This window comes from Podarcis gaigeae, assembly GCF_964106915.1.
Source record: "Podarcis gaigeae genome assembly, chromosome: 11".
NCBI classification, from domain to species: Eukaryota; Metazoa; Chordata; class Lepidosauria; order Squamata; family Lacertidae; genus Podarcis; species Podarcis gaigeae.
Window position 1 is genome coordinate 16,476,455 of NC_139687.1, and position 21,649 is coordinate 16,498,103.

The 21,649-nt window shown below is 43.5% G+C and overlaps 1 protein-coding gene and 1 long non-coding RNA gene across 3 annotated transcripts in view; both read right to left on the reverse strand.

Moving 5' to 3' along the window:
• The window catches only part of GRAMD2B (GRAM domain containing 2B), a 57,546-nt gene extending 46,739 nt beyond the window's left edge, over positions 1-10,807 (reverse strand). For both annotated transcript variants that reach the window (XM_083702413.1, XM_083702410.1), the window contains exon 1: positions 10,598-10,807. In XM_083702413.1, coding sequence (XP_083558539.1) covers positions 10,598-10,725 — 128 coding nt within the window. In that variant the 5' untranslated portion in view covers positions 10,726-10,807. The remainder of the gene's footprint in view (positions 1-10,597) is intronic.
• LOC310827034 overlaps positions 1-21,649 on the reverse strand; it is a 163,460-nt gene that overhangs the window by 49,737 nt on the left and 92,074 nt on the right. The gene's annotated exons all lie outside the window — the stretch shown is intronic.

Below are 21,649 nucleotides of genomic sequence, written 5' to 3' on the forward strand. Positions count from 1 at the left end.
GTGGAACCTTCTGATGGGCAGCCTTCATACCAGGAAGCCTTCAGCAGGAAAATCCTATGTCTTGTGATGGAGCCCATTCCCATTTGTTTGCCAGGTCCCATCACGTTGATCGTGAGTTCACTGAATTCTGTCCTAGATTATCATACCTCTCAAGAACCCCGATTAAATTGCGTCATCCCATTTTGGGGTTTCGTGCCCATGTGTGACAGCACTGCGCCCCCAAAACATGTGTTTGGGAGCTCCATACTCTCGTGTGGATCACGTGGTTTGAGCGGAACCCAGAAGATGGGAGTCCTAGTTTTTAATCTGGATACATTGGAGGGTATGTTCACATGGTACACACTGGAAGTCTTTGTATTCTTTTCTCTTGACCTCTTTTTTTTTTTTTGGCATTCTGCCCTCCTTGGAAAGACACAGAGTGTTTGTGCACCCGTTTGCTAAATGCTTCTTTAAAGGCCCTGGCAACCTGAGGTCCCCTGTAATAGGCTCGGGTCTGCTTTGGAGTTAGTCCTTAGTTCTTATCCAATTGATATGGAAACACTTTGAACCTCTGTCTACCTGTGACCTTTGTCTCCTTTCTTTCAAGTTAGTGTTGCCCATATCTAACACCTTTCCCAGGAGGGCATGTGACCTAAGCTTCAGACTCTCTTACTCACCATAGCGCTGCATCTACCAGGGAAAAGAGTTTTGACATTTAGTTCACTGTTCCTAAAATCATCTCTATTTTTCATTTAGTCTTCTCCTTCCAGTTTTCCTGCCTGGCTCTATTAATCAACATGCTCTCCAGACCCTAGGCTCTGGGCCTTATGACAGGATGGAACCGTTCCAATGACAGGGAAAAACCCTATTGATTTGTTATGGTGAGCCATAAAAGGTTCACCACACTTCTCCTGAATGAATTCTCCTCAGTGACTTCCCTCCCACTGGATTGTTTCCACTATCACATGCTGTGAGTTGGCAGAACAACCTCTCCTTGCCTCGTTGGAGAACATTCCATTAACAACCATGAAACATTTACTTTACCTTCTCCAGAACAGTCCTAGTCATGGAGCTCTGGAGGAAGGCTGCTTGATCAAATCTATCTAAATCTGTGAAACACTGTGCATTGGACTCAAACGCATAGACAAATGCTCTTCTTGATAGGGCTGTCATCCATAAACTGCGCTGCTCCTTAGGCATTCCAGATCTCCCGGTTTTGCCTGCCCAGAAAAATGAACACCTGGAGGGGGGAAGGACAGTTTGCGTACCTGCAATTTATGTTCCTTATACTGTCATCTGTGCAGTCCCCTCACCCTCCTTTCCTGTCTCCTTTCCTTTATGGAATAAGGTAAAGGCAAAGGGACCCCTGACCGTTAGGTACAGTCGTGGCCGACAGGGGTTGTGGCACTCATCTCGCCTGAGGGAGCCGGAGTACAGCCTCCGGGTCATGTGGCCAACATGACTAAGCCGCTTCTGGTGAACCAGAGCAGCACATGGAAACGCCATTTACCTTCCCGCTGGAGTGGTACCTATTTATCTACTTGCACTTTGACGTGCTTTTGAACTGCTAGGTTGGCAGGAGCTGGGACCGAACAACGGGAGCTCACCCCGTCGCGGGGATTCGAATCACCAATCTTCTGATCGGCAAGTCCTAGGCTCTGTGGTTTAACCCACAGCGCCACCCGCTATGTGGGATACTCACATGGTAATGATAATGGAACTGGGCAGAAGAATGCTCACCCTATCCTTTCAAGCAGACTTTCTCTAGATGTTGCCCTCCAGATGTTGTTGGACTACAATGCCCATCACCCTAACTATTGGCCATGCTGGCAGAGGTTGATGGGAGTTGTAGTCCAAAATTATCATGAATGCACCAGGTTGAAGGGGAAAAAAGCTACTTAAAGGCATGCACAAAAGGAGAAGAATGTTCCCTTTGGAAGTAGAAGCAAGGCTTGAGATGTCAGCATCTAGGCTTTTGGCCTAGAAAATGCACAGGCATTAGTCATGGATTCTGGAGAAGAGGAACCGATACGTGTGACTGAGGAGACATTAGTTAGATATATGCGGTATTTGAATACCAAGAATACTACAGGAAGAGAGCTGGAGGAGTCTTAACCTTATTCACCATCACCACTCATATCTCTTCAGCAGCACTAATCAAATATATATGAGAAATGAATACCTTTCTCTTCCCTCATTGGCTCCTGATTGTCAGTTTTCAGCTGTTTATCTAATTACTGCCTCGGATCATTTGTCTGTCGCATAGCTGACAATGGTATGGATTTTGGCCAGCCTGAAATCCTCTCATTAAATTACTTAGAAGATCAAAGATTTGCGAATACAGTTGTGTGGAGTAACGACTTGCATAGCAAGAAGGATATAATTTTTTTTTTTTTTTTTAGCGGTGCTTCTGAGTAACTGAGAAAACCAAACTCTTAATCAGCTACACTTCAAAGAATGGATGTGACTGCCAACAGGTAATATAAAAATAAGAGGAAAGGGCACCACACCTGAACTAAAACGAAAACTAAAAAAATCTGTAGTTTCAGCAGAATGCATTGAACATTTAGGGTGTACCTGTTCATGCACTTAATGCCACAGATGGATATGGGCATTGTTTTCTGTATACCTGAAGGAGCATCTCCACCCCCATCGTTCTGCACGGATGCTGAGGTCCAGCTCCGAGGGCCTTCTGGCAGTTCCCTCACTGCAAGAAGTGAGGTTACAGGGAACCAGGCAGAGGGCCTTCTCGGTAGTGGCGCCTGCCCTGTGGAAGGCCCTCTCATCAGATGTCAAGGAAATAAGCAGATACAGTGGTATCTCGGGTTAAGTACTTAATTCATTCCGGAGGTCCGTTCTTAACCTGAAACTGTTCTTAACCTGAAGCACCACTTTAGCTAATGGGGCCTCCCACTGCTGCCGGGCCGCTGGAGCACGATTTCTGTTCTCATCCTGAAACAAAGTTCTTAACTCGAGGTACTATTTCTGGGTTAGCGGAATCTGTAACCTGAAGCGTATGTAACCTGAGGTACCACTGTACAATGGTAACTCTGGGTACGAATGGGATCCGTTCCGGAGCCCCGTTTGTATCCTGAAGCAAACGCAACCCGCGTCTGTGCATCTGCGCATGCATGGGTCACGAATCACTGCTTCTATGCATGCGCGTGACGTCACTTTGAGTGTCTGCGCATGCACAAGTGCCAAAACCCGGAAGTAACACGTTCCGTTACTTCCGGGTCGCCACGGAGCGCAGCCCGAAAATGCTCAACCTGAAGCTACTTCAACACGAGGTATAATTGTATCTTATTTTTAAAAGACATCTGAAGGCAGCTCTGTTTAGGGAAGTTTTTAATATTTAATGCTGTATTGTTTTTAACACTCGATTGGAAGCCGCCCAGAGTGGCTGGGGAAACCCAGCCAGATGGGCGGGGTATTAATAATAATAATAATAATAATAATTATTATTATTCTCTGTACTGTAAGATCCTGAGAACATCCATGACTGGCTCTGGTTTCCTGCAGCATGAGTAATTGGCATACGTGTAGCAAGATGAATTTATGAAACAGCATCACATGCTATATATTGGCAGTTCACGTTATTCATTCACTTACTCCATTTACAGCCCACCTTTCCTCGAAGGAGTTCAAGGCAGCAGCATCCCATTTTATGGTCACAATAAGTCCCGTGACGTAGGAGTGGCTAAGAGAGAACGACTGGCCCAAGGTCACCCCGTGATTTTCGTCATTGAATGGGGGTTGGAACCTAGGTCTGAGAATCAACCTCCCCCACATGTTGTAAGGATGCCCAAGGGGGTTGTGGGGTCACATTGCAAATCCCTGCTTACTGCAGTCAATCCAAACACTGAATAAATTCCAGCCACTAAAGCTTATCCTGCCGTAGAGACAAACCAACCGTTTCAGGAAGCACAAATAAATCTACAAAAATAATCTTTTGCAGTATTCTAAAACAGGATAGGGACGCGGGTGACACTGTGGTCTAAACCGCAGAGCCTAGGGCTTGCCGATCAGAAGGTCTCAGTTTGAATCCCCACGACGGGGTGAGCTCCCGTTGTTTGGTCCTGGCTCCTGCCAACCTAGCAGTTTGAAAGCACATCGAAGTGCAAGTAGATAAATAGGTACCACTCTTGTGGGAAGGTAAACGGGCGTTTCCGTGCGCTGCTCTGGTTTGCCAGAAGCGGCTTAGTCATGCTGGCCACATGACGTGGAAGCTGTACGCCGGCTCCCTCGGCCAATAAAGCAAGATGAACGCCGCAACCTCAGAGTCGGCCACGACTGGGCCTAATGGTCAGGGGTACCTTTACCTTTACCTATAAAATATGATTACGAACTGGACGGGGATGTCTCCATCTTTTCAAAAGTATTTTTTTTTCTTTTTAAAAAAGGAATCTACCTATGTTAAAATACAAAGAAAACCAAATGGGAAAACATACTTGATACAGAACAATGAGGACCCTACTTCCAATGCCTTTACCAGCAGGAGAATCTTAAGAGGTTTTCAAAATATGCTGCAGGGTTTTGGTTTTTGCTTTTTGAGGAATTTTATTGTTTTGTATTGTAGTTTACCCCCGATTAATTGTTGTTTGTATGTATGCACATGTATAATATATATATGTATTTACAGAGAGAGACAAAGAATTCATTATTTTTGTAAACCGCTTAGAGGCTGTTTCAGTACTGAGCAGTATATAAATAAACATATGAAACAAATAGATCAGAATGGTTGGCTGTTTGCTGCAATGCCAGCCATCATGATTAGCCCCCTTGAAATGAGATCAGAGTGCAGCAGAATCGATTTTCGCACAGTAAGTCTCATTATTTGGGACACAGGTCAGCTGGGCATGATCCAGACAAATATTGCTAGCTACACCACAGCCATTTTAGATTGATTCTGTCTCCATCCCCGAGTCACAGATACTTCATCATCGTGGAGACATGTCAAGATGTGCACTTGTATAAATGATAGCGCCCTTGCTAGAAACATCTTTTGGGTAAGGCCAAAACAGCAATGTAAACTCTGCTAGATGCTGAAGGTAAAAATGCAATCCAGGAAGCAAACCTGATGGCCTCTTTTTCTTTCTATCTTTCTCAGGTCACAATCATGATGATTCCCAAGGGTATCTGTCTGGTGGCACCGTGTGGGTAGCTTTCAAATATTATCTGTATAGTTGAATGATCTAGACAGCATCTTAAAAAGCAGAGACATCACCTTGCCAACAAAGGTCCATATAGTAAAAGCTATGGTTTTCCCGGTAGTGATGTATGGAAGTGAGAGCTGAACCATAAAGAAGGCTGATCACAGAAGAATTGATGCTTTTGCATTATGGTGCTGGAGGAGACTCTTGAGAGTCCTATGGACTGCAAGAAGATCAAACCTATCCATTCTTCAGGAAATCAGCCCTGAGTGCTCACTGGAAGGACAGATCGTGAAGCTGAGGCTCCAATACTTTGGCCACCTCATGAGAAGAGAAGACTCCTTGGAAAAGACCCTGATGTTGGGAAAGATGGAGGGCACAAGGAGAAGGGGATGACAGAGGATGAGATGGTTGGACAGTGTTCTCGAAGCTACCAGCATGAGTTTGACCAAACTGCGGGAGGCAGTGGAAGACAGGAGTGCCTGGCGTGCTCTGGTCCATGGGGTCACGAAGAGTCGGACACAACTAAATGACTAAACAACAAAAGTTAAACGATTTCTAGAGTTATATCTGTCTATCCCAGGGGTCGGCAAAGTTTTTGTGGCTTGGGCTGGTTCACGGTCCTGCAGACGCTGCGATGGGCTGGAGAGTGCGCACGCACGCACGCATGTGCAAATGCTATTTCCGGTGCTCCTTCCGGTGCGGAGGAGGCGTGCGCAGCTTCCTATTGGCTGCAGGACCTTCCTGCAGCCAATGGGAAGCCAGCCAGCGTCGCAGAAGGCGGTCCCTGCTCTGCTCTATGCCGGTTTAGCATGGCGCACGGGAGCCAACTGAGCAAGTGGTGGGGGTCCCTGAGTGGGCAGCGGGGGTCCATGGGCTGGTTAAACAACCCCCATAGGCCGCTTGTGGCCCATGGGCCTGAGGTTGCCAACCCCTGCTCTATCTGTTATAGGAGGGCTTTTTTTCAGCCAAAACTTGCCGGAACTCAATTCCGGCACCTCTCATGTAGGAGCCATTCCAAGAGAACAAGAGAGGTGTTCATGGTGAGTTCCGACACTTCTTTTTCTAGAGAAAGAGCACTGGTTATAGGATCCAGAGCAGGTCAGGCATTTGCTATAATGAAACAGGATTGTTGGGCTATAGCAAATATCAACAAATTTGTGTGCATCTCTCTCTGTGTGTACATGTATGCCTTCATTCAGAGAAATCCAAGTCTTTTGATGAGAAGGCATAGGATAAAAATGCTATATATTGATTAGCAGGGGAAAAGGGGAGCCAAACATGCTGTTTTGATTGGCTATTACGCAACTCTAATAGAATTTGTTTTCTTTCCCAAGGTGGGATTGCAAACGGCGTTCTGAGAGTACTTTGAGCAGCTGGAAGTTGGGGAAGGAAGAGAAAGAGCGACCGTATGGAAGAGTTCACCCTTAACTAATATGTAGGGTCCGTGACTTGTAGTTTAGGGGGGGAAAGCAACATAACAAAGATATCTACCAGGAATCAGAGGACAGGGTTTTTCTATTTTATTTTGATTACCTGCTCAGCTTGGCTGTCTGATTGCAGAATTAAAATTGCTACTGCTAGAGAATGAAATACATGGCTGAACGTGCTTTTCTAGTGCGGTTTGGACAAATTCAATTCCCCTTTTCAAGGTTAACAGCTTTCACGGCAACAGCCAGGTTTCCTTTTTATACTTGAGGGTACAGGGTAACAGAAGGAAATTCATTAAGTGGTGGAGATAGACTGGTATATATCTCATTCCTTTCAGGATGAGTTGTGATAGTCCCAAGACTGGCAGAAGGCCCAAACAACACTGCGTTGCAAACTTTACACAATCCACTTCCATAAGTACCTCGAGAACGCTGACTGTCCATAGGTACAGAGAATACACCATACAATACAGTCATACCTCGGGTTACAGACGCTGTGAGATTTTGGGTTGCGCACCGCGCCAAACCTGGAAGTACTGGAACTGGTTACTTTTGGGTTTCGGAGCTTGCACACACACAGAAGCGCTAAATCATGCTTTACGCATGCGCAGAAGCGGCGAATTGCAACCCGCGCGTGCGCAGATGCGGCGCTGCAGGTTGCGAACGTGCTTCCCGCACGGATCACGTTCGCAACCTGACCGTCCACTGTACTTTAAATATACCACAAGCAGATCAGAGTCTAAGGCTGTGTATGCACTAACCCATCTGTAGCACAAAAATGTGGGTTTTTTAAATCAATCCAGAATTATACATGCTCATCCTCAACATATGCCCCAGGTGATGCCAAGCGAAATGAGACAGGAATGGCAGCATCTGCCCAAGGGCAAGGAGGTGAGGGTGGAGATAGCTCAAGTGGCGACTGGGAGAAGCATTTTAAAACAAGTGGGAGGGCTGTGTCCAGTGTTGTTGTTTTTTTAAAAAAAGTTTAGGGGTACTCTCATTTTGACTCAAGAAAACCACCATTTTATAGTTCAAATCGGGAAAAGTGAATACAATAAATGAACAAAAGTACAAAGATTCACAAAATGTTTAGGGCTATGCGTACCCCCCCAAAAAAGCACTGGGTGTGCCATACATTGGGGTTCTTTTGCTCAAGCTTAAGCTTAGCTACCTATCCTAGCCTCTGCCAAGGTATCTTTTGAGCCTTCAACTTGTAACCTGAGCTGATGCAAAGGTCATGTGCTAACTTCCTTGATACAACTATCAGGATTTCCTGAACAGTGAGTCCAAGTCTTTTGTTTGAGGGTAGGATCAGGACCTTCTAGATCCTGCTGTCCACAAGGTGTGGTTACTTGATATTGAGTTAGAAACCCTTCCCATGATTAGGTTATCCATGCCTTTTCCTTCTTACACATGCCCCAAGTGGAGAAAGGAAGCAGTGACTGTGGTCTTGGTATATTCCCACCTATAGCATCAATGGGCAGGTGCACCCATTTCAAAAGGACACACCATGGGGTAAAACAACGAACTTTTATTTTCACAGCAAAACTAGTTTTTTAAGAAACACTTTTCAAGAGGAAAAATATGCAATAGAACTAGATTTTGTGTGGACTGCGATATAAAAAAGCAAGCACTCAGTTCCTATTGATTCTAGAATAAAATGTTGTGTGGCTGCAGCTTCTATCAAGATAGCTGGTGCCCATTTTATTTAGCTCGACTTAATTGCCCGCTGCTGATTCAACACAAAGCACACAGAAATGATTGCATTTCTCAGCGTTATTGGCAGTTGTTGATATTCAAAATTCAATAGCTGATTCGAACGAGACATCTAATTTGGGAGGGGAGACGGAATATTTGCTTCTGTACAATTTCTCACATTTGCTACGTCAGCAATATCAAAGTGTCTCATCAACAGTTTGATAGCATTATGTAAGGATGCCAAAGTTCTTGCTTGTGGAAGCTTCACGGTGCAACCATGAAACTGATTCCTGCTACCTGTGCAGTAGGCTTAGATCTCATCCCAAAGTTGATTTAAAGTGCACTAGAAAGTGCCAACTTCAGCATTTTTAGGGTGTGAGGAGAGGGGCTTGGGCAAGGTACCCCCAGTGTGTCTGGTAACCTGGGATATCCAAATCAAAAAATCTTTTGGTCCACATCTCATCTTTTGGGTGCTATGGCAGTACTGTGGGTTGGGGAGCTAGAGCACATTAGCTCTAGAGATGGGATAATTTGCCTATTTCCAATCCACTACAGTGGTACCTCGGGTTACATACGCTTCAGGTTACATACGCTTCAGGTTACATACTCCGCTAACCCAGAAATAATACCTCGGGGTAAGAACTTTGCTTCAGGATGAGAACAGAAATCGTGCTCCGGCGGCATGGTGGCAGCGGGAGGCCCCATTAGCTAAAGTGGTGCTACAGGTTAAGAACAGTTTCAGGTTAAGAACGGACCTCCGGAACGAATTAAGTACTTAACCCGAGGTACCACTGTACTGTCATTTTAATGTATTTTACTCAGTTTTGTTCCATGGTTGAATTACTTAGGGTTGCCATATGTCTCGGACATAGCTGGTATTTGGCTTTCGCAAACAGTGTCTGGGAGAAAAATGGTTAAATGTCCGGGAAATCCAGACATATGGCCACCCACGTTGGGAATGTCGATTTGGGTGAATTTAATAATAAAAAAGCTCAACAACCTTTGTGTCCAAATTTTCACTTTTTGAAATTTGGCAACGCAAATGTACATTATACATTTTTTTTTTAAAAAAGAAACCAGAATGCACATATAAATGCATACTATTTATATATTTAAAGCCCCAAGAACTGTTAGAACAGCCAGAAAATGACAAAATCTAGTTGAAAGCGTGATTCCCATCTGTACATTAGTCTGAGAGGTGTGGATTGGTTCATTTCATGTAGGAATGAATAAAGATCAAATTCTCCATGCACCCCTATTTCCGTCATATCTACTATGGTAGTGAAAATGAAGCTTGCGTGGGAAATGTAAAGAAAAATAAGGTACTTTCTATCATATCTGGTGGACCTGCCCCAAGGTGAAAGACTTCTGGGAGAAGATTTATAATGAATTGAAAAAAATGTTGAAATATACATTTATTAAAAAACCAGAGAGGCCTTTCTTCTTGGAATAACAGGTCTGGAATTGCCCAAGAAAGATGTTAAATTATTTTTGTATGCCACAACTGCTGCTCAAATTTTATTAGCTAAGAATTGGAAAACACAAGAAGCACCAGCGGTGGAAGATTGGCAGATGAAGATGATGGACTTTTCGAAGCTAGCCGACCTGACTGGAAGAGTCAGTGACCAGAAGGAGGAGGAGTACCAGGAAGAATGAATGAAATTTAGTTAAATATGTTAAGTTAAACTAATTGGAAAAAATTGCAAATACCAGATAGGTTTAGGATTTAAATACGTAATGTGATGAATCAATATGCTTAATGTTGAATTGGAAAGAAAGAAAGATGTTAAGCGATTAAGTTAATTTTTTAAGAATATTGGATTTGGAAAACCGTTAAAATGATATACATTGAAATTCAACCAGGGGGACATGAGGAAGTCACTTAACAATGTAACTAAGTTTGATTTAATACAGTGGAGGTTTATGTTTGTTTGTTTATATGTCTGTTTGTTTATTATTATTTTTTGGAAAATTAATAAAAAATGAAGCTTGTGTGAATCCACTTTGCGTCTCATAACTGAGACTGAACTCTCTAAAACGGCCGATTAGATTAAATGGGGTGTGCCACAAATGCTTGCCTCTATTTGGTTATCCCAAAAGTGACCCTAAACATTTTAATTATGGAGTCTGCCTTTACAGAATCCGAGCTTGGCCGGACCTGATCCTCGATGCAAAACTGAAACTTCATTAACATCCCAGGAGAAATGTATCAGCTACACTGAGTGACCCACTTAGAAGCAGTAGATAATAATCCATTGTGTCTTCGGTAAGGTCATAATTATAAACCATTAGGTCAAAATACTCGTGGAACGATTGGAAAGAATCTTTTAAACATACCTGATGAACACCGAACCAGTACTCTCGGTAGCGCTGAGGGGAGGAGGGTCATCGCTTGACTTGCGGGAGCGAGACTGTCGCTTAAAATGAAAGTCCAAGTCTTGGAGATCATGCATCTTCTTAACCATTTTAACAAAATTAAATGGCCGTTGGAAAAAGAATAAATGCTTCTCATCTGTCCCCAGACATATCCTTCTGCAGCACAGGTGTTTGCTGATATTTGACGTCGATTTTTATGCTGAACCTAGTTCAGGAAGGAGTTTTCTTTATGAGTTAATAAGTTACTTATTTGAACAATGTCACATGCCTCTTGTGTACCTGTCTGAAGGCAGCCTTATTTACTTAGTACTAAAACCTAGGTATTAGTAATACTAATATACCGTTAAGGTGTCTAAGAAATTGAGCTATTTAAACATATATTCCTTTGGTAAACGAAGCAGTATTTGAAAGCCATACTCTCGCAACATGGCTCATTAACCTGCTTCTATACAGGGCGGCATTGCTAAACATAGTTTGCCAAATCTGCAGTAAACTGAGTCTGGGTATTGGAAATGGGTTAAGTTTCTAAGCACTGGTAAATCCTGCCTCCCATTGAACCCTGCTAAATCTGCTGATTTCGGTGAGATCAAGGCTAAGTAGCAAAGTACATGTTGTATCAAAGGTTGGCACAGGGCTGGGGAAAACCCCTACCAAAGAATCTGAGGAGCTTTCAGAACTCAAGGTCAGACTCAATAAGCTACAGGAGATGCACAATTGGATTCCTCATTGCTTTCTATTTTTTCTTAAGAGCAGCCCTGAGTTGGAGCCCTTCCTTGCTTGCCATCCCCCAAAATCCCAACCTTTCCCAACCTTGGGTCCCTAGATGTTGTTGGACTACAGCTCCCATCATTCCTCGCCAGCATGGCCAGTGGTCAGGGGCAATGGGAAATGAAGAATACCTGGGACCCATGTTTAAGAAAGTCAGTCAGTCACAGCGATGGAGCAAGCCGATTGGGTGCCTGGGGCAGCGCTTGTGCCCTGCGCCCAGGGGCAGGGCCAGACGGGGCAAGGAGGGCCTCCGAGGAGTCTACCTGCCTCCTCCAACTCAGCTGCCCTACAGCTGAGGGGGAGGCAGCGGGCAGACCGTGTGGGGCAGCGTGAAGCCTGCAGATGCCCAAGCCACCGCATCACTTCCAGGAGAGACGCGAGACTCGGGCACACTGCAAGCCCCGCAGTGAGTGCTGCCCGACATTTTGTCACCCCCTCAGTGGTGACCTGCCCCCACCGCACCCTCTTCTTCCGCCCCTGGTCAGTCAGTCAATCTGTTTTTATTTAATCTGTATACCACCCTATAACCATAGATCTCAGGGCAGTTCACAACATATTAAAAACAAACAAACAGAAAATACATAATAAAAACAAAAACAGCCCAATAATTCCCCCTTCCACAGCACATTTTAAAAGGGCATTGAATGTCGATCAGCCAAGGCCTGGTTAAAGAGGAACGTTTTTGCCTGGTGCCTAAAGGTGTTTAATGAAGACGCCAGCCAAACGTCATTGGGGAGAGCATTTCACAAACGGGGAGCCACTGCAGAGAAGGCCCTGCTCTCATGTTGCCAATCTCCGGATCTCTCATAGAGGAAGCACACGAAGAAGGTGTCTAGAAGATCAGCAGGGGCTTTCTTAGACCTACCCATCAATGCCTCAAGACTAGATGTGGCGGACAGGAGCCCATCTTGAGGACTGGCTTCCGTATGTGGAATAGGGAGGGATTGCCATCTTGTCCTTTACTTCTGGCAGAAAACTGTTTTGGGGCCTAGCCATGGAGTCAGAATGTGAGACGACTATCCTTCAAGTCATTGCCTTTTGTCAAATTGCACAAACCTTTATGTGACGCGGAGTTGAGTTTTGACTTGGCTGGTATATCTCACAACAAAGCTTGCATGAAGGTATCTTCAAGTAAAGCAGGCATGGGGAACCTGCTGTGCCCCCCCCCCCCATGGTCTGGGAGGAGAGGAGTGTTGTAAACAAAAATTGCTCTTTTCCCTTATGGGGTATCCAAGAGCCCATATAGAGTCCTTACATAGGTTCCCTATTGGTAGGAGAAGATAACAGAGGCCAACCAGAGAATATTGAGAAGCAAAGCAGCTAGTGAGCTTGATCTTTATTGAACTGTTGCAACAGGGTGCTCCCCTCACCCGCAGGAGAGAGGAGGAACCCAGAAAAATGGCGCGCAAGGCCTTATAAAGACTTTTGAAATTGCCACCCTGTAGATCAAGACCACCCCCAGAAACATCATACATACATCACAGAAGGGGTGTAACCTAAGACCACCCCTCGGATACATCATACCTACATCACAGAAAAGGCAGTCTTAAAACAGAAATTTGAATGTTGTTTTTCTCCTGTCCTTGTTTATCTCCTGTCTGGCAGGTTACTTGATTGGATTTCCTGGGCAGCCTGACTAGTCTTTTGTAATGATAAATACTTAGTTCCTGGGCCAGGTCACAGGCTCACACCCTATTCATATCTTAAATGTGCCCTTAAGACAGGATTTGTGAGGAAAGAGACAATGGGGAGGTTTCCCACTTTGAGCTTGCAGAGAAAACATTTGCTCAGTTTAGGAATCAAAATGGTTCCAGGTTGGTCTTTCTGGGCTGATTTATGTACGTACTTGGTTGGTATGCTTATGAATATTACCATATATCTAAGACCACAAAATTCCTATTACAGGAGCCATCATCTAGAGGACCACAGGTTCCTCACACCTAAAGTAAAAAGACATGGTTTTTAGTCCTGACTTCACGACTGTCGAGATAGAGAGAACTTCCATTAAGGAAGGTATAGAGTATAGAGAAATGTTTTTTTCTGGGGCCAATATACGAGCACAAGACAGCAGCAATAAAACAATGTCTGTCCAATAAGATGAATCGTGTGTGCAGCTGTGTCTGTGTTCTTGGTTGTTCTCTCTCTTTCCCTCCCTCTCACACACACGCCTTGAGGAATTGGAAAGCTGCATCACCTTCAGCAATCAATATCAACACAGTTTGAAAGAGCCAGAGGTTTGATTGCATTTATTCCGTGAGGCTGGTAGCATTTCTGAGCATTTAAGCTGGCTAGGAAGTTTCCACAATGTGGAATGCTTTCCCACACAAAACATCCCTCGCTATTTGCTCGTTTCGTTCCAATACTTTAAAGCCCTTCATCAGTTTTGTCTCAAACATGATTCAAATGAAGATTAAATGAAACAAAACACCATGCACAAAAAGTATCATAAACCAAACGGCATTAAAAAATGCTTATTAGTATTCGCAATGTTTTGATAGAATAAGTCCAGCTAGTTGCATTGTACAGTGGTACCTCTGGTTAAGAACTTAATTTGTTCCGGAGGTCCGTTCTTAACCTGAAACCATTCTTAACCTGAGGTACCACTTTAGCTAATGGGGCCTCCCGCTGCTGCCGCGCGTTTTTTGTTCTCATCCTGAGGTAAAGTTCTTAACCCGAGGTACTACTTCTGGGTTAGCGGAGTCTGTAACCTGAAGCGTTTGTAACCTGAGGTACCACTGTACTTTACAAGCCTGAGACCTGCTCTCTTTTAACACTATAAGAACTCTGGGCTGGATCTACATTGATCTCCTAAAGGTTATTAAATATAATGTTGTATAATGTTTAATCACAAGTGGTTCCCAGGATGTCTCTAGTCCAGCCACTGATGAGACCCAGACCTGCTTAGCTTTAGCAAAGTGGTGGCTTCATAGAATTTTAGAGTTGGAAGGGACCCCGAAGGCCATCTAGTTCAAAGTGCAACCCCCTGCAATGCAGAAATCTCAGCCAAAGCTTCCATGACAGATGGCCAGCCAACCTCTGCTTAAAAACCTCCAACGAAGGAGAGTCCGCAACCTCCCGAGGGAGACTGTTCCACTGTTGAACAGCTCTTCCTGTCAGAAAGTTTTTCCTAATACAGTGGGACCTCGGGTTAAGTACTTAATTCGTTCTGGAGGTCCATTCTTAACCTGAAACTGTTCTTAACCTGAAGCACCGCTTTAGCTAATGGGGCCTCCTGCTGCTGCCACGCTGCCAGAGCACGATTTCTGTTCTTATCCTGAAGCAAAGTTCTTAACCTGAGGTACTATTTCTGGGTTAGCGGAGTCTGTAACCTGAAGCTTATGTAACCTGAAGTGTATGTAACCCGAGGTACCACTGTATTTAGTTGGAATCTCCTTTCTGTGAGGATGTCCTACACACGAGTAGGAGTCCAGCAGAGACACATGCCCGACTGGCATGTCTCTCCCTCCTGGTAGTTCGTTCGGAAGATTTAAAATCTTTCTCCAGCCCAAACATCACAGCGACTGATATCTCAGAGGCATCAGCACACTTTAGGATCAGCAGAGTATAGGCAGTCAGCGTTCAGACTCAGTAGCGCAGCATTTTGGCTAAACTATGTTTATTTACATATACACACTTGGAGCATCGTAACTCAGCTCCTTCCTCTTCAGCATCAGACAGCAAAGATAGAGAGAACAATGGACAAAAGTCCTACATCATGTAAACACAGTAATCCAAACATTCTGTCTCCATCACTTCCCACAATGTGGATTGAAAACATACACCGTCATGTGATAAAAACAATCCCATGACTGCAACACAGGAAAAGAATCCTAACACTTCCTTGTAACTTGAAGCCATTGATTCGAGTCCTACCCTCCAGAGCAGGAGAAAACAAACTTGCTCCCTCCACCATGTGACAGCCCTTAAGATATTTGAAGATGCCTATCCTATCTCCTCACAGTCTCATCTTTTCCAGGCAAAACATCCCCAACTCTCTCAACCATTCTTCATAAGGCTTGGTTTCATGTGCCTTGAGACCTTACCCATATGAGGCAATGCTCTGCTTTAACTCCCAGATAAGTAGACAGGTTACCCTGTGGCAGCAAAACAACAAAGGTTGTGTTATTTGCACAACAAAGGTGGCACAAATATTTTACATGTATTGCTGTTGTCCATTAATTCATTGATTGATTTTTTTTTATCGTTCTGATGCTGTTGGCTGCCTTGATTCTTTATATATAGAAAGGTGGAATACAGATATTTTCAATACACAAGCCTAGCTTGACAATCTATGTTGCACAGAGACAAAGACTTATGTTTACTTTGGAGGGCAAATTGCAAGTTCTACCAAATGGTAGAATCCATGTCTCTGCTGGAACTGAGATACTTAAAGAGAAAACGTACCAAACAGTTGCAGGATCAAAGAAACACCCAACAAGAGGGCAAGGTCTTGCGTCAAAACTGTGAAGGAGTGATTTGAAAAGCCTGCCGGTATCAATCTATCTAGACAAACTGCACACTGTTGAAAAGAAGCTGACATATAGCAGAGTATTTATCCATCAAATCTGATGGTTATGACATCCTGCGGTTTATCAAGCACTGTTTGGAGATGGATATGTCCTAGGGAAAATAATAAAGGGGATTTTCAAAGGATTGGACAAAAATAATACCCAATGACTTACACAAAACTTAATCTTCTATTTATTTTGAAGAGTGGTGGGAAGATTTCGTTTTTTTTAAATAATAATAATAATCCCGTTTCTTCTGTAGGAAAGGTGAGTCCTAGTTGTCAGCTTAGTTATATGCCTTCTGAAACAAATCTTTCATTTTTTGGGGGGCTGTTTGTGTGCTCACCACCTCTGTAAGCAGTGCCTCATACAAAAGCCTCAAAGCGTTGCATAGTATGACTGATTCATCAACACATCTGATGATCGTGAATGGAGTTATTCATAATGAATTGTGATAACAATCTCTCAGACTTAGCTGATGGAAAGCTTATGCTCGATCACAGTTTCCCGTTGGTGATAATGTACTAATGATGGATTTGCTTCTAGTTAGGAAGGAATCCAATTCATTATGAATTGGGCACAGTATAATGCAATTATCTAACACACTTGATTGTACTTTGTCCACAATATGCATTTTCAAAAATAATTCTAATTTTGTAAAGAGATGCAAGCCTGGACCACCAAGGAACAAGAGGAGGAGAAACAAATAGGTGATTTTAACATGTTTTAGGCACTTGAGAACTTGTGAACTTGGCTGAAGAGGCATGCCAGGTGTTAAAGTGGCTTGTCTCTTCTGCCAAGTAGCTAGCTGCAGTAGAAACTTCTCAAAGCCATTTGGCTCTTCAGGTTGATTTCCTTTCCATGTGAATTGTCAGTCTTGCATTATGCCACAGGGAGTACAGTTACACCTAGAGCTCCAGAGTTTCCACTGATGCTAGCACAGGATGAACTATTGAAATTTGGGGTAATTAAATGAGCAATAATGCTAAGAAAGCAAACTATACACTCATGTACAAAGAATGCTTAAATAGCTGGAATCCACATTAACATGTATTAATATAAGCTTTAAGGATAGAAGGATGTGCTGTCAATATAAATATGATGATATAATGGATGGTGTTTATAAGTGGTCCATGTTTCACAAGCATATAGTAAGGTTGTCAACGGTGTCTCTGAAAAATTTTACACATCACTTGGGAAGACAGGCAAACTAATATCAGTGTCCTGGAAGAAGCAAAGATCACCAGTGTTGAAGCAATGATTCTTCAACATTAACTTCGTTGGACTGGTCATGTTGTGTGGATGCCTGATGATTGTCTTCCAAAGCAACTACTCTATTCTGAACTTAAAAATGGAAAGCGTAATGCTGGTGGTCAACAAAAGAGGTTTAAAGACTGTCTCAAGGCAAATCTAAAAAATGTAGTATAAACACTGACAACTGGGAAACACTGGCCTGTGAGCGCTCCAATTGGAGAACAGCCTTTAACAAAGGTCTCATGGGCTTTGAAGACACTCGAACTCAGGACGCAAGGGAGAAATGTGCTAAGAGGAAGGCACGCTTGGCAAATCCACACCGTGATCAACTCCCACCTGGAAACTAATGCCCCCACTGTGGAAGGACGTATGGATCCAGAATTGGCCTCCACAGTCACTTACAGACTCATTGTTAAAACCATGTTTATGGAAGACAATCTTACTCGGCTATGAGTGATCGCTGAAGAAGAAGAAGAAGAAGAAGAAGAAGAAGAAGAAGAAGAAGAAGAAATAATGAATTCATAATAACTCAGCTCTCAAATGCTAACATTTTGTTTCAACTTTCAAAAATGAATTGCATTAAATATATGGACAGCTTTTGTTTATGTAAAATCCTGAGGTTTTTCTTTCTTTCTTTTTTTTTTTAAAAGGAAAATAGTTTCATGCTCTATATTGTGTACATAAGGTGTTGTTGGGAGTAGGATACAGTGCTTATTAAAAGAACAATAGCCGTTTAAAACAATGCCTGTCTTTAGGCAATTTATCAGTAATAAACCTTTAGGCATTTAAATGGCCATTAATCCACTGAGCCCTCAGGGCTGATTTCCTTAAGAATGGAGAGGTTTGATCTTCTTGCAGTCCATGGGACTCTGAAGAGTCTCCTCCAGCACCATAATTCAAAAGCATCGATTCTTTGGCGATCAGCCTTCTTTATCGTCCAGCTCTCACTTCCATACATCACTACTGGGAAAACCATAGCTTTAACTTTACGGACCTTTGTTGGCAAGCTTTTCCTTAGGATGTCCCTATTTTCATCGGAGAAATGTTGGAGGGTATGGAGTTATGTGACCCCCCCGAGCCAAGGAGATAAGTAACTATACACCATTTAGAAGACATCTGTATAGGAAGTTCTTAATGTTTTATAGCATTATCATATACATTGGAAGCCACCCCGCGTGGCTATGGCAACCCAGTTAGATGGCTGGGGCATTATTGTTATTGTTATCATTATTATTGAATAGGATGTCCCTATTTTCATTGGGACATGGGTGGCGCTGTGGTCTGAGCCTAGGGCTTGCCGATTAAAAGGTCGGTGGTTCGAATCCCCGCAGCGGGGTGAGCTCCTGTTGCTTGGTCCCAGCTCCTGCTAACTTAGCAGTTTGAAAGCACGTCAAGTGCAAGTAAATTAATAGGTATCACTCTGGTTGGGAGGTAAACGGCATTTCCATGCACTGCTCTGCTGTCGGTGTTACGTTGCGCCAGAAGTGGCTTAGTCATGCTGGCCACATGACGTGGAAAAACTGTCTGCAGAGCGGACAAACGCTGGCTCCCTCAGCCTGTAAAGCGAGATGAGCGCTGCAACCCCAGAGTCATTTGTGACTGGACTTAACTGTCAGGGGTCCCTTTACCTTTACCTTTATCTTCACTGGAGAAATGTTGGAGGGTATGGTATTTGATTTGGTAGTCTCTATGCCTGGTTTTATTCTCAGTGACTCTGTATGGTTCAATGAAAAGGAAAATAGTTTTGCAAACAGTCCAGATAAACTGTTTAAAACTCCTATTGATTTCAATGAGAGAGTTAAGTCCATGCTCAGTTCTCTCCTATGAGAATCAACAAGACTTGAAAGTGGTTAGTAGTGACGGGATTATTATTCTTCCTATTGAGAACAAGAAGCAGTGCCAAAGCTTCCCTCAACATCACAGTGTAGTTATGCCATCTACTGTTCTCTTCAAGTATCACATTTAATTTGGCTTGGCAAAATTGTGTGGTGAGCCTGTTTATTTGAATTGTGACGAATTTGGATTTGAGAGGCAAATTTCATATCCCGAACCAAAGATGCAAAAAGAAGCTTAGGCGGGGTAACAGCACAGTAATACCAAAGAAGTCCAACCCGGCAAAATAAAAACAGTTCTGGCTGATGTGTTGAAAATTAGCATAAATCCATATCAAAATGCGCCAATTGTTGGTAACAAAAGGCCAATTTGTAACTGAAGTGTCAACGCATCAATCGTTAGAGTCAAATCGATAACGAGCCAAAGTCTAGGACATGGCAAACTAAGGCCCAGGGGCTGGATCCGGCCCAATCGCCTTCTCAATCCGGCCCGCAGACAGTCCAAGAATCAGCGTGTTTTTACATGAGTAGACTGTGTCCTTTTATTTTAAATGCATCTCTGGGTTATTTGTGGGGCCTGCCTGGTGTTTTTACATGAGTAGAATGTGTGCTTTTATTTTAAATGCATCTCTGGGTTATTTGTGGGGCCTGCCTGGTGTTTTTACATGAGCAGAATGTGTGCTTTTATTTAAAATGCATCTCTGGGTTATTTGTGGGGCATAGGAATTCATTCATTCCCCCCCCCCTCCAAAATATAGTCTGGCCTCCCACAAGGTCTGAGGAACAGTGGACAGGCCCCCTGCTGAAAAAGCTTGCTGACCCCTGGTCTAGTACTATAGACCTCTTCAGTCTGTACATTATTGCAGTGAAAGAGTCCAATTGATCTCAGATTTTGCTAGTAAAGCAGTGGTCTACTGTATGTGTTACTATTGTAAGGCATGTTGGAGTGCTGATCATCCAGTGGCCAGCTCTCTCTTGCTTTGAATCAGGCACTCCAATTCTAGGGGGCAGAGGTGTCACCAGCCCCCTCAATATTCCTTATCAGAGGGCTCAGCAGGATTGGCACAGTCTAGCAGAAAACTGCAGCAGAAAACTGCAGTCTAGCAGAAAACTGCAGTCTAGCAGAAAACTGCAGTCTAGCACAGTCTAGCAGAAAACTGCAGCAGCCTGAGTGCCATCTCCCAACACTGCAGAGGCTGGGGCAGCTGTCCACTAGGAGGCACCAGTCTGGCCAGTGCAGCATTGGAAGACACCAATTTGGGGGGCCAACCGGTGCCTGTGCTCTCAGTGATGCTCAGTCTATCTCCTTGTCTCAACAAAGTTACCTCCAACTCCTCAAAAGGTTCCATCAACGGAGTCTCTGAAATTCTACACATCACTTGGGAAGACAGGCGAACTAATGCCAGTGTACTGGAAGAAGCAAAGATCACCAGTGTCGAAGCAATGATTCTTCAACATCAACTTCGTTGGACTGGTCATGTTGTGCGGATGCCTGATGATCATCTTCCAAAGCAACTACACTATTCCAAATTTAAAAATGGAAAGCATAATGCTGGTGGTCAACAAAAGAGGTTCAAAGACTCTCTCAAGGAAAATCTAAAAAAAGTAGTATAAACACTTACAACTGGGAAACACTGGCCATGTTGTGCGAATGCCTGATGATTGTCTTCCAAAGCATCTACTCTATTCCAAAGTTAAAAATGGAAAGTGTTTAAAGAAGTTGAAAGACTCTCTCAAGGGAAATCTAAAAAAAATGTAGTTAAATATCAATACCTGGGAAACACTGGCTTGTGAGCGCTACTATTGGAGAATAGCCTTTACCAAAGGTGTCATGGGCTTTGAGGACGCTCGAACTCAGGACAAAAGGGAGAAATGTGCTAAGAGGAAGGCACGCTTGGCAAACCCTCACTGTGATCAACTGCCTTCCAGAAACTCTTGTCCCCACTGTGGAAGGACATACAGATCCAGAATTGGCCTCCACAGTCACTTACAGACTCACTGTTAAAACTGTGTTTATGGAAGACAATCTTACTCAGCCTCCTTGTCTCAACAAAGTGATAGTCCCCCTCTCCTTTTCTAACATTCACTGCACAATTTTAAAAATCCAGTATATTAAAAAGATTCCGATTGTGTGCCTGCAACAGATAATGCATTATTTTTAAGTACAAGGAGGATGGTGTAAATCGATGTGCATTATTCTAATCAGACACTATAGGGCTCTCAGTGATAAAAACCAGCTTTGCAAAGCACAGTTAGAGATCTTTCCATTGTATTTTGGTGGAGTTATAATAAGTGTTGGCAGGATAGCATGCAATTTTCACCGCTTACGTTTAGCTTTGGTTATAGCTTCAGATGTCCTCATACCTCACATGACAGGAAACGAATGCAGAAAACAGAAATCAGTGACAACTGCCGATAGCTTTTATGAACCAGATGGCACCTCCATGCGACTGTAAAATGATAGTCTGCAATAAAGACTTCCAGTGAATAGGGCATAACTATGTAATAGCAACAGAAAAGAGGCAAATTGTTGAGCATGTAAAGGTGTTTTTCGGGTTGATTTACTTTTCTCGCTCTCTTTAGCTCTGCATTGCCTTTTCTTGCCTACTGAAATTCAGAGGTTTTATTGTATTTCCATTGACTGCCAGACA